The sequence below is a fragment of the Osmerus mordax genome, chromosome 11, assembly GCF_038355195.1.
Source record: "Osmerus mordax isolate fOsmMor3 chromosome 11, fOsmMor3.pri, whole genome shotgun sequence".
NCBI lineage: Eukaryota > Metazoa > Chordata > Actinopteri > Osmeriformes > Osmeridae > Osmerus > Osmerus mordax.
This window is the reverse complement of record NC_090060.1, coordinates 11,763,560-11,776,845: the sequence shown is the minus strand read 5'-3', so window position 1 is coordinate 11,776,845 and position 13,286 is coordinate 11,763,560. Positions and strand designations below refer to the sequence as shown.

Here is a 13,286-nt window from a genome sequence, read left to right as displayed (position 1 = left end):
AGAGAAAGGGAGAGAGAGGGAATGGGAAGATATATTAATAGAGGAAGACAATGACAGAGACAAAGAGAGGGAGCCTTCAGAAAATATCTTCATAATTACAGCGTGACATCTCAACTCTCCATAACGTCCATACATATGAACAAGGGAGATTCGGAAATAATCGAGTGATACTATTCGTCAGCTAGACAGAGCTGGTTTTGTCTCTCTGTGTGTGGCTCCAGCAGGTATCGGGCCCAGCTACCTCTCAGGGGAGTGCAGCACTGATTGATGGGGAATGTTCACTTTTAGAGAGATTATAATGCCACAGAGGCCATGCAAGCCTATGTTGGTGTAATTACATCTGGAGAGTTGGGCCGGGAAGCAATTGAGGCAGAAGAGAATACAAAGAAGTGTCCTTATCTCACACCATCATCTGAGGGAAAATACTGGGATCAAGATCTACAGGACAAAAAACCCTACGAATATTTCATGAATTAATGAGTCATTTCTTAGCAAATGGTCTTAGATGTGGGCTTTTGCCACTTGGAATGAAATAACTCACTTAATTGAATTATACAGGTTTATTTAAATCTGAAAGAGAGGTGCAAATCTCACACTATGCGACTGACTGGCAACAGACGGATGTAGGAAGGAACTGTCAGGAGTCAGGTGGCTGAGCGGTGAGGGAGTCGGACTAGTAATCCGAAGGTTGCCAGTTCGATTCCCGGTCATGCAAACTAACGTTGTGTCCTTGGGCAAGGCACTTCACCCTACTTGCCTTGGGGGAATGTCCCTGTACTTACTGTAAGTCGCTCTGGATAAGAGCGTCTGCTAAATGACTAAATGTAACTGAACTGAGAGATACATTTTGGTGTGAAACTCCCATTTACACAAAGCAAAGGACTGTAGGGGTGGCAAACCCCTATCTACAATACTACCTTCCAAAGTGTGCATTTAATTGGCAAGTGAAAGCTGGAAAGGTCTGTGTGTGTCAACACTGTGGGCATTAGTTTAACACATGAATAACCATGTTTAGCTGAGACTCGCAGCTCTATAGCTTACTTTGTCGGTTGTTAACTACCACATAACTACAGAGAAATACCTTAATTAACACCATTACAGTCACAAAATATGTATCTGTGAATATACATCACTGTTCAAGGCCAGTCTAACACCCCTCTAGCACATCACTTCCAAAGCCACCTTCACCAACTTGGCCCCTAAAATACAAATTCTATCTGTATTGAATTGTTCATTCAATAAGGCACAACATTGTTACACCAAGTGCACATTTGAATGCACCATCACAATTCTTTTCACTGCTGGTAGTAATGAGAAAACAAAGGATGAACAATGCTAAGTATATATCTGCTAAACTGTAAAAGATTGGTTGGTTCAAAATAAACCTAGTCTCTATTATGCCTATTACTTTGAGATGGAAATGGTCTTTGACTAGGAATGTTCCATTTGACAAAAAGCTCAATTGTACTTATGTACATTAATTACTCATGTTGTTCTCAAGACAACAATGCATACAATTATTTTTGACATATTTTCCTTTTTACTCAAACCCTGTGCCCTGAGGCTATGTCGCAGTATGCTCAGGAAAAGCCATTTCAGAGAGAGAAAGAGAGAGAAAAAGAAAGACAGAGTCAGAAATGTGTTTATATACTGGTATACTGGATATATCTATATGGACTGTATATATATGTAAATATACGGAGAGAAAGAGAGATAGAGAGGAAGCTACAGTTTTGCAGCTTAGGAAAGCCAGAATCAGAGATGTGTGGTAGAGAGTTTTGGGCATATTGTCGAATAATTCCTTTTATAATGACTTACTTTAATTCCTAGAAAATGTGTAAACTTAAGATCAAAAATCCAACACATACAAACACACACACACACACACACACACAGACACACACACTAATGCCACTGCTTCCGAGAGGGCAATCTTGCTGATGAGCACATTATTTAGATTTCTGAGTGTCATCCTTCGTCCTGTTAATAACAGCATTAAGAATCTGGAGAAGTGCTTTTTGGTTAAAACCTCTCATTGTTTGGCCATTGTGAGGCTGGCATTGCACACACACACACGCGCGTGCACACACACGCACGGTGGACACATGCACACAAGAAAGCTTGCTGAGGTGAGCCTGTGTTTGGGCTCTCTCCATGGAGGACTACGGGTGCCAAGTTTGCAGGCCAACATTAGTGAGAAACAGAGAGACAGAGAAATATAGAAAGGGGGACAGAGTGAGACAGTGGAATGTGCGAGACAGAACTAACAATCTGCAACTGCAGTTGGCAACTGGATGCTCATTTGCATACTCTCATGCATCATTTATGAGCACGACTTCACCACTGTGTGAAACCTTACATTTATATGGTGAATGCTAATTTATGTTAAGCAGTTGATTTCTGAAACTTACAAGGGACAAGCGCAAATGGCTCTGCGACATTTAGCTCCTTTTGTCTCCAAAGCTTCTCGACTTTGTCTAAGTGACTGCATGAAGAGCATGTGCATCATCAGGGGATAACACCACATTGTCTATCTCTCTGTCAGGGAGGAAGATGTACTGTAGTCTGATTTTAATTATAACAGGTTGACCTACGATACATAATTATCACTACAGCACTTTTACCTCATTAGCTTACATTCCTAGTGGGGAAACACAGTGAACCACTAAGCTGAAACACATTGGGTGCATTCTTATCCTTCTTTTGGTTCCCCCAGCAGTTAAGTTTGAAAACCCCAACAGCATGTGTAGCTGGTGTACATCCGTTAAACTCACTCCTCAGGTATATATACAGGCCACCGGTGCCAGTAAATCGCTATCTTTTCGTTGGCGTAGCTGGTAGTGGTTGCGCTTGGGATGCCGGAGGTGGCGGGTTCGATCCCCAGTATGGGAGAACTTCGGCCGAGTGTACCTCCGACGGGGGCGTGGCCACGTCTGTTACACATGCGTCAGCAACACACCCAGCAAACAGTGAGACGAGCGTTACGTTTCCCCTTCATAGAAGACTTACAGCAGTTCGAAAGGAAAAAATCACTGCAAATGATATGATTTAAACTCAACCAAACCAAACAAACATATATTAATATTTCCATTTAGTTTCGTAAATCTGCCTCAAAGAATCTGACACAGTAAAAACAAACAAATATTACCCTCAATCTGGGGGCTGTATTTACAGTGGAGCTTTCGACTATTACACATGTGTATCTCCAGACATGCTCCAGCCAAAGGGACAGGCTCTCTCTGTGCCCGTGAAAGACAACAAGGTCAACACTCCCTTCAAGTCATTCTCACAGTGAATGTGTGAACACAAACAGCTTGTAGCAGGCTGAAGGCTGAGGAATGTTTAGCGCATCAACAACACATGCATATTTCACATGTAGGTGTGCGGCCCTGTGTGCACGTGTGTTGGGTGCGTGTGGGTGTTATTCTTTAGGAGAAGGAGTCTCGCAGCCTCAGGTTCAGTTTTAGGGTGCAGAGTACACACCCAGGGAAGTGAAGGCTTAAGGATTCAAAATCATGGGAGAAGCAGGAAGCATACCCAGTGACAGAGAGATGGCCTTAGTCCAGTTGGGAGCCAGATGTATGTTCTGGGGGGCCCTGTTAGCCTCCTCCCAGGAGCAGATGCTATATGTGTCACAAGGACAGCCCTGAGCAAATCAAGGCGGAGGTAATGGACAGGACCGGACATGAGGGTCGCTGGTAGGGACACATTGCACACTTCAGTCAGACTGCCTGGGAGACACACACACAAAGACACACACACACACCACACACACACAGGCATACACACTAGCTCCAGCACTACCCTAACCACTCAGTTCCTATCTCCCCTCTCCATGTGAGTCAGGGACCTTATGTGACTTTCTCTCTCTCTCTCTCTCTCTCTCTCTCTCTCTCTCTCTCTCTCTCTCTCTCTCTCTCTCTCTCTCTCTCTCTCTCTCTCTCTCTCTCTCTCTCTCTCTCTCTCTCTCTCTCTCTCTCTCTCTCTCTCTCTCTCTCTCTCTCTCTCTCTCTCTCTCTCTCTCTATATATATATATATATATATATATATCTGGTCTGTTCAAGGATGAACTTCTTCAATCTCACAGCTGACAGAAGGAGGGGGAAGAGGTGAGGAGGACTGGAGGGGTACTGAAGTGGCTGTTGCCCTGCTCTAGTGGAGAGGCAGAGAGAGGCAGAGAGAGAGAGGCAGAGAGAGAGAGAGAGAGAGAGAGAGAGAGAGAGAGAGAGAGAGAGAGAGAGAGAGAGAGAGAGAGAGAGAGAGAGAGAGAGAGAGAGAGAGAGAGAGAGAGGGAGGGAGGGAGGGGGAGAGTGAGAGGAACAGAGAGATGGACAGATGAGAGAGGCAGGCAAGGTGGAGAGGGAGGGACAAGGAGTGATAGAGACAGAGAGAGGGACAGAAAGAAGGGGGGGGGGGCAGATGGCACAGGGTGACAGAGGGTGACTGTCTAGTCCAGTCTGGGAAAAAAGCTGATACGGAAGAAGGGTGTTAGCAGGGTATGTCTAAAGTACCCCCCACAACTCCGCTAGCTCCTCTCTGATTGATTGTTTTTCTCTCCACATACACCACACAGGCTTTAAAATCAATATCAACATAAGCAACTCCAAAAAAGAAAAAAAACACATTCTCAAAGACAGTGAGTGTCAGTGTAATTATTGTTATATTGCAGGTGATTCCATCTGCTGTTGTCTTTGAGACATGGGAGCAGACAGGACGTGAGGTCATCAGTGTGAGACAAAGGTTATAAACAGGAAATGACCCGACGAAGGTAACCGCCACATGGCAACGCTGCTGTCACCGCACACGCTTCGGTACTTCCAATGAAAACGCTCCATACTGTGGAGAAAGCACTGGAAATACGTTGTTTTTGCACCTGCTGGGAGGGAAAGCGTGAGAGCAATATAGTATGGTGTCTTCTTTCTTTTAGTCATTTAGCAGACGCTCTTATCCAGAGCGATTTACAGTAAGTACGGGGACATTCCCCCGAGGCAAGTAGGGTGAAGTGCCTTGCCCAAGGACACAACGTCAGTTGGCATGACCGGGAATCGAACTGGCAACCTTCGGATTACTAGCCCGATTCCCTCACCACTCAGCCAACTGACTCCCTGTCTGTGTCTCTTGGTTGTCTCTCTCTTTCTACTGTCCAAGAATGTGAGCATTAGCAGTGGAACACCAGAGCACAGCAGCTACCTAGCCTCCAGAACTAAATGCCTGACAAACCATGTTATACTGATGGAGGGTGTGGGGTCGGGAGGGAGAACTTCAAATGCATAATTTAACATTAATTAACCGTTTGCAAGTTCCGAATTACCCAATGATGTGTGTGATTGCACGTTTAATGAGACTCCTTATTTGCATACTTTAACATCTCTCTCTCTTCTTCTACAACCCCATGGTTGTGTAATCTCAAAGTCTCCTCTTTACATGTTACCCCCGCAACCCCCCCCCCCCCCCAGCCCGCGTGCAGAGCCCTGTCTCCACCCCTGTGGCGTGTAATTTGAGGGGCGCCAAAGGGCCGTGTAGTTTTCATCCTTGCATGACTCCGATCCCAGTGATCCGAGGAGCGTACAGGAAGAAATTCCTTGCTTGACCAACAGTTCTATTTCCCTTCTGAACGCGCCCAGTTGGGAGTCTCTTCGCCTGCGACCTTTAAACACACACATGCACACAGTGAGAAGTAAACAACATTGCGGAGCGCATGTGTGTTATTGTGAGTGTGTGTGATTGCAGAACTTAACACAACCCCCTTCCCCATCTCCTCGCTTGATTGATCCCCCCACCCCCCTTCAAGCAACCCACCAGTGGGCCTTTCAATCGATCCTAGCAACAACATCCAACATAGCTGCTGAACACAAGAATTTCTCTGAAAGGATTTGACATTGTAAACTAAGTCTAAGTGCTCATTCACCACATCATATTGTGTTCAGTTATTTGATTGCTTTGATGACCTAGAATTGCATGATTCAACAGTGTTCATGAAACAGTCTTGGGTGAAATACGTGAATAATTCTGAAAAAATGAACATCCAATCTTCTACAGGCTATCTAAAAACAGGGAACATGTGCTACATGAGCATGCATCTAGCGTCTTTATTTGGTAAACATTTGGCTAGTTTTTATTGTTTGTAGTCAATTCAATTCACTTTATGGATCTCAAAGGACATTTCTGCCTTGAAATAATGTAAGTATCTGCAACACACTACATTTTCTTTCTTTCTTTCTTTCTTTTCAACCTGTATTTAACCCAGCAAGTTAAGAACAAGGTTTTTACTTACAATTGCAGCCTTCGACTGCCCCTCTACTACATCCACTTTGCTATCACACTTACAGCCATTACACTTTATATATATATAATATTTACAGTTAGAAGAATAGAATATAGAAAAGTTATGAAATAGAAATCTAGATGACTCATCAGAAAACGTATGTCGTGAATGAGTAATGTGCATTGGCCTTGTGTAAGCCAATGTAAAATGTTCAGAAAGAATAACAGAAACTCAGCCATGTGCTGTGTGAGGAGAGGTTACCAAGTTATTCTTAAGCTTGTCTTACATTCTCCAATCCTCTTGAGTGTTTCAGATGAACAAAGCCAGTACTATTGGTACCTATATGAAGATCTTATGAGCACTTCCCAAAAACTAATGTGACAACCTAATTTTAGACCATGACATCACACATGATGACAACAACTAAGTTAATATAGTACCACAATAACGTGAATGGGATGGATATGAATTCGATGTTTACATGGATATTAATAGTGAGAACTGTGAAATGAGTGTGAAAACAATCACTTTGATCTTTAGGTCTATCCAGTTTATTTGTTTATATTTCATACAGAACCACCATTGTGCCTCGGAGCCAATACTCCAAAGACTTTGAAGCAAAGGTTGTTTAAATATGTGCAAGAATGGACGAGAATTCTAAATAGCTTATTAACCAAATCTATCCTCTCTGCTGCAGTATCGTTTGCACTTCCTAAATCAGGTGGCATTTCTAATGATTGAGCACAGAGAGGTTTACACTGCCAGGGAAGCAGCCGTCAGGAACTCACAGGAACTGATGTCACCATTCAGACTGAGGCATCAAAAGAGGGAGTAACTTCATAAAGGCATGTTTGATGTACCTACGCACAAAATAAATGTTGTAATAAAACAATAGTTTATATTGGACTGGGGAGAGAAGCATTATGGGCCCAACAAAGAAGTAATCTGATTAATGTATTTTGATTGAAAATGTACACAAAATCTAAATAATTCAAATTTAAACCCACATTCCAAAAATACAAAATGCCATTGGGACTATCAGTTTTAAGTTATTGTTTAAAGGAACTAGTAGGCAACCATGGACATTTGACAAGCAGTCAAACTATGTTAATCTGTCATTTGACTGTCTCTCTCCTTCTCCTACCAGTTCCAAAAATATAGTGATTATGTTTGGAACTGGTAAGAGAAGGAGACTGTCATTGTATGTACAAACTACTGTAAAATGTGAACCAACATAGGCCCCCTTTTGAGAACCAGTTAAAACACAACCAACATTTATATTTTGGAAAATGTATGTGTGCATGGGTTTATATGTCTGACAGCTCGTTTTTCTTGTTGAGTCTCTGAAAGTGTTTTGGAAATGGGGCATGCATGTTTTGTCTTCTCATACTGAACCCATCTATTGTGTTCCTCTTGTCATTACAAAACAAACAAACCCAATTATAAACGGATTAACTGATATGCCCAGTAATGAATGCTAGGCAACAAGACAGGTGGCAGGAAATGAGGGAATGGGTGTCCAGTAAATATCCTTGTCCAGCCTGTAGAAACTAAGTGCATCACTAATAAATGGAGACACTTGAAGGGAGCCAGCTATTACATCTCACATAAACAGCTCCGCTGAGGAATACCAATTTAACTGCAGCCAGTGGCCACTTCATCACTCAAACCGTTAGGGCAAAGAATGTTACGCAGACCTTTATTTAAAATGAGTCTGCAAAATGTTGCCACTTGACAACTACAATGATAGACTTTTCATAAGAGAAATTCCTGAGGTAACTGCAGAGAGTCTGAACACATGAGGGGCACAGAGCCATGCTGGACTTGGTAGCATTAGGGTTTAGTCTGACCCTGGCCTGACATTTACCATATTGGCAGATCCCCTCAAGCTCTGTCTGAGAGGAAAGGGCAGGTAAAAACACCACTGCTGTGGAAGGACATGGTTGTGAAGCTGAGGTCCGCTTTGTCTACGTACTTCCAAACTCCATCGAGTTCACTTGCTCACTCTTCCCTCTAAATTAATTTTGTTTTTATTTTAGTTACTGACCACCTGGGTTCACTTTTGATGTGTCTATCTAAGGCTAGTGGAAGCTGTTTTAGTCTCAAAGTTAACAGTAGCAGGAGCCTTACTAGAGAGTGATCAACGTGGATTTCTTGAGGGCCTGTCACTCGTAATCATGCACAGGTGTGCTTGTAGCTATAAGTGGAAGCATTGTGTGGCTGGCACACAACGAGGCTGTCATTTAAGTGTGTGTGTGTGCACCTGTGCTAAAGAGAGAGATAAAAAGTCAGAAAAAGGGAGAGATGGAGAAAGAGCGAGTATGTGTGAGTGTGTGACGGCAGTAAAATAATACTATGGCACTTCAGGAGAGAACTATGCAGAGTTCCTGATAGACAACAGTAGAGAACCCCCCCCCCTCCAGGCCAAAGAACGTTACCATCTCTCTGAGGACCAACCAGATGTCTCTTTTACTGAAGAAAACACAGATGACAAAAAACAAGGCAAAAACAGTGACTTCAAAACAATTGTGACCTCAATGAAAGCTCCATGGGTTAAAGGAAAATGCATTTACTTTTGACTCTTTTTGGTGATGGGATGCAGGAAAACAGAAAAATAAAGAGATGTCTTGAATCAGATTATTGCACACTGTACTTCACTGAAACACATAGAATGACAGGTGGCTCCATCACACTGACTGAAGTCTATTTGGGTGGCGTTGTCAGTTGCAGCCTGATCCTGTCAGACATCATTCTTCTCTAGACACCCAGAACCTGGATTTAGACCACATCATCCCTGTGACACTCACGTACACATTCATGCACACTGCACGTCCATCAACACCAAGGCAGGAGAAACATTTATAACGAGCAATGATGAGACCTTTCCCCTATAAAGACAACATGGCTGACCTGAGAGCTGATTGGCTGAGGCCTACCTGATGGATTCAGCAGTCTCCAGTTAATAACCGGATCTGGTCTCCCGTCGGCCAGACAACTCAGCGTCACGTTGCTCCCCTCGTTCACGGTGATGTCCTCTGACACCTTGTAAATGCTTGCAGGAACTGTAGGAGAGACCGAGAACGGGAGAAAGAAAGGGAGAGAGAGAGAGACGAGGATTCATAAGATAATGGGTCATTTTGATCAATATAGCAGCAGAAACATGGTGCGAGACAATCAATCTCAGGTGAAGATAAGGTTTCTGTGTGCACAGATGGAATAAAGGGATTCCAGAGCAACAAAGCACATTCATCCAGTGGAAGAGTATCGTCAGCATGAACCGACATGTGGCTTATGAAGGTTCTTTTTTATTTTAAGTGGCAATTGCATGTGTCCATGATAAAGGATTTTCATTCTAAATTAGTAGCCATATCTACAATGCTTACTGCTTTCAAGGATCAACCTGCAGCTTTGCTACTAGAGGATTTAATGCCAAATAGATGATTTCTAATACTACAGTCTGGGAAGTCCTCACGTGTTTCTATTAATTTGTGACAAGTGGCAGAGGAAAGTTGAGAGGCACTTAAACTTAAAAGCGAGAGGCTGGTTTACAATAGTATAGGCCTCTCATCTATTAAGGGAAGAGGGATGAAATGAAGTGAGACAGCAGGTATGATACATGATGGATAGCCCTGGGAGTCACAACATTTTGTCATTTGATTGATATTAACCACAGGTGACCCGGAACAGAGAAAGAAAGTCAACAGTCTACCTACAGTCTGATTTCAATGTACCTCCTCCTATAGGACATCAATATCTTAGTCATTTTGGAGATGCTTCAGAGAGACTTCAATAATCGTGTGCACTCACTGTAATAGGGTGAGGCACCGCCATTACTTTAACATTACATAACCCTAACCTTCAGTAGAATGTTCTCCTTGAACACATTCTGTTCCTGCAGCTTGTGTCTGGGGCCCTCTTATTCTGTGAGTGTTTTCTTATAGAATATAAATATACAGTATGTATGGAAGATATGATAGAACTTGTCACTGCACAGATAAATGGGAAAATGTGGTTACAGCAGCTTGTCATATCTTCCGTCGTTCATGCTGTTAAATGAGAGACAGACCATAATCAATACTTAAGTCTCTTGCCTCAGTAAATGGGTTCTGTTATTACAGCTCAGTCTATGTTCGTGGCCACCTCACTGACAGACAATTCCTGTCTTTTTGGACCCTCCCTCCCTCCCTCCCTCCCTCCCTCCCTCCCTCCCTCCCTCCCTCCCTCCCTCCCTCCCTCCCTCCCTCCCTCCCTCCCTCCCTCCCTCCCTCCCTCCCTCCCTCCCTCCCTCCCTCCCTCCCTCCCTCCCTCCCTCCCTCCCTCCCTCCCTCCCTCCCTCCCCTCCCCTCCCCTCCCCTCCCCTCCCCTCCCCTCTCTCTTCTACTAGCACATGCTATCCTAATAACACCAACTGACATGATAGATATTTCATTGCAAAACAACAGTTTAAATTAAGCCATACAGAGTTATTGGGTTGAGTAAAATGACCTCTGAAAGAGAAGATGTTTTCCCTATAGAAGGGAGATTGAAGTGACAGGGAATCCAATTGCTTTTCTCTCAAAACAACGAGTCCAACAATATCAGTGCTCTGATTGGCTGAATGGAGAGCTTGAACATTAATCCCCAGCTACACGCCATTGGTGATAAAAAATGAGCTTGGGAAGAAACAAGCTCTGGTAGACAGATAACCCTGTCATGTTCATGTTCAGTTCATGAGTCAGATGTTTAAAGACGAGGAGACAATTCTACTTTTGTCCGAAGCTTGCAGTTCCAGGCTAGGTCAGACATCTGAGTCATGGGTTAACAATGTTGGCTAAATGTTGGAAGGAGATGCTCTTTGAAATGCACACACACACAGATTTGCCTGAGCATTTGCAGATGTAGATCTCGATTCTCCAAATAATCTCCCTCCTCAGTTAAACTTAAATTGCAGTGGTTATTCAATTCATTATAGCTATGACAACCCAAATAGACTGACCTTTGTTTCAACTCTAATTATCAACCACAAAGCCAGCAGGGGGGAAATACAGAGATTGAGAAACACAAGGTGTAGTTACACGGAAAGATCCAGGATAAAAAATCTGGTTTCTAATCTAATGAGAAGGAGAGAGAGAGATGGAGGGAGCGATAGAGTTGCAGGGTGTTTCTGTCTTGAAAACCCCTGCCTAAAAGGGAAAGGAAGATGATCAAAGTCCTGGCCTGCAGCTCCTACACAGTACTCTAACAATACATCCTTCCTTCCCTCCCTCCTTCCTTCCATCCTCATTTCCTTCAGGTGATTACTGTTCTAACATTGTTGGATTGGTTATGTCTCATCAGGGAGAACTTCAAGAAAGCAAATGAGCAGGGGATGCCTTTTCATCTACCTCCTATCCTCTGCAAGCCTTGTCCATCCTTCTTCAAGTCTCCTGAGGGCTAGCACTAACACCCATATGTCCAGCAGTACCCCCTGTGGGAAGGATGTGATGATGCTTGTGTTTACAGTCATGCCTTGTACTGTAGATGAGATTTAATGTGGCCATAACTCAAATGTAGCCTTCATATGGTCCCACAGAAAGAGGCAGAAAACAACATCTTATTGTTACAAGTCACAAGCTTGCTAATAGTTTCTTTCTGAATTATCTCTTTCTGTTGTTCTCTCTGCCTCTGTTTTCCTTATCACAGTGACTCTCTTTTTCCAACTCCTACTATCCTAACGTGCCCAAATTCAGACATTCCCTTCTCACCTACAGACACGCACACGCACCAATTATACACCAAACATTTCGGCAGACCGCGTACAGCTGCATTCTTTCACATTTTGCATAAATTGCGTGACATTTATGCAAAATGTTCATTGCCTCAAAGACAACATGTCAAACTGTTCTCGTCCCAGAACTCCCAGGATACAAAGGCTGTTATTGTGGTTTGGATTCCATCGCTCCACAGTGTCCTCCATGTTTCATACTTGTACATCAGAGAGAAATAACCGCGCTGTTTAGAGGAATCTCTTCCAAGTACAGTCTCTCAATCTCTGCGTTATCCATAAAAACAACTACGTAAGTGTTTGCTGAGGGACATTAGAGACGATATGAATGTTGGTGTAGAACCCTTCTGACTAAACACACAAAACGAGGTCGACAAGCTTCTTAAAGGACGCAGAACACTGTCCCTGGATCACTTGAAGGGTTGCTGTAGTGAAACATTTAAAAATTGTATAACATTCCTCATACAAGCCTGTAAGTGCATAGCTGCGTTGAGAGCAGTGAACACCTTGACCCAAAGAGGCAATCTGTTATCGCGGAAACAGAGAGAATGACAGCCAGGCAATCTTGTCCATCCAAGGGCTTTAAACTGGAGGCGAACATCAATTCAGTTGGGCTCTTCAGGATTAAGGCCTTTAAGGTCAACTGGAGATGCGTGTATTTATAAGACTCACTCACTCTCACACACACACACACACAAACACCTCCAACAGCCCACGCATACAAACAAATCTTGAAAATGTTTAAATTCAACATAAAGTAAATGTAAGGCATTAGCATGTGTGGGTATCCATCCAGCTTGTGTACGCATGTCCCAGTGTGTATTTGTGTGGAGACCTGAATCTTATAGCCCACAGGAACACATACATCTTGTAGTCATGCCCATGTAAGGGCTTTAAAGGAAGGAATGCATCAATTGAGTGGGGGTTTTCAGGATTATGGATGTTAAGGTCATCAGCGCTTGTGAATATTCATGATCCTGTTGACACACGCACACACAGTATACAATCTAACAGTGATCCTTTATAGGCCATGTAGCCTCCAACAACTATACGCTTAGACACTACTTGCCCACCTGCACACACACAAATACTTTGACCATAATTCAGTAAAAGCTACTACAAATAAAAAAGGTGGAAGCATTGTGTTGTATTGTTATGTTTGTGGGCACGTTTATCTGCACACCTACAGTGTGTACCATATCTTGTAAGTCAACCTTGTAAAAAACAATTGACAGAGAAAGCCTTTTTTCAGACACATTGAATTCTCAATGAACAAG

The 13,286-nt window shown here is 43.2% G+C and overlaps 1 protein-coding gene across 2 annotated transcripts in view; it reads right to left on the bottom strand.

The window, feature by feature from the left end:
• The window catches only part of lsamp (limbic system associated membrane protein), a 259,884-nt gene that overhangs the window by 9,774 nt on the left and 236,824 nt on the right, over positions 1 to 13,286 (bottom strand). For both annotated transcript variants that reach the window (XM_067246251.1, XM_067246250.1), the window contains one exon: positions 9,203 to 9,328. In XM_067246251.1, the coding sequence (XP_067102352.1) occupies positions 9,203 to 9,328 (126 nt within the window). The remainder of the gene's footprint in view (positions 1 to 9,202; positions 9,329 to 13,286) is intronic.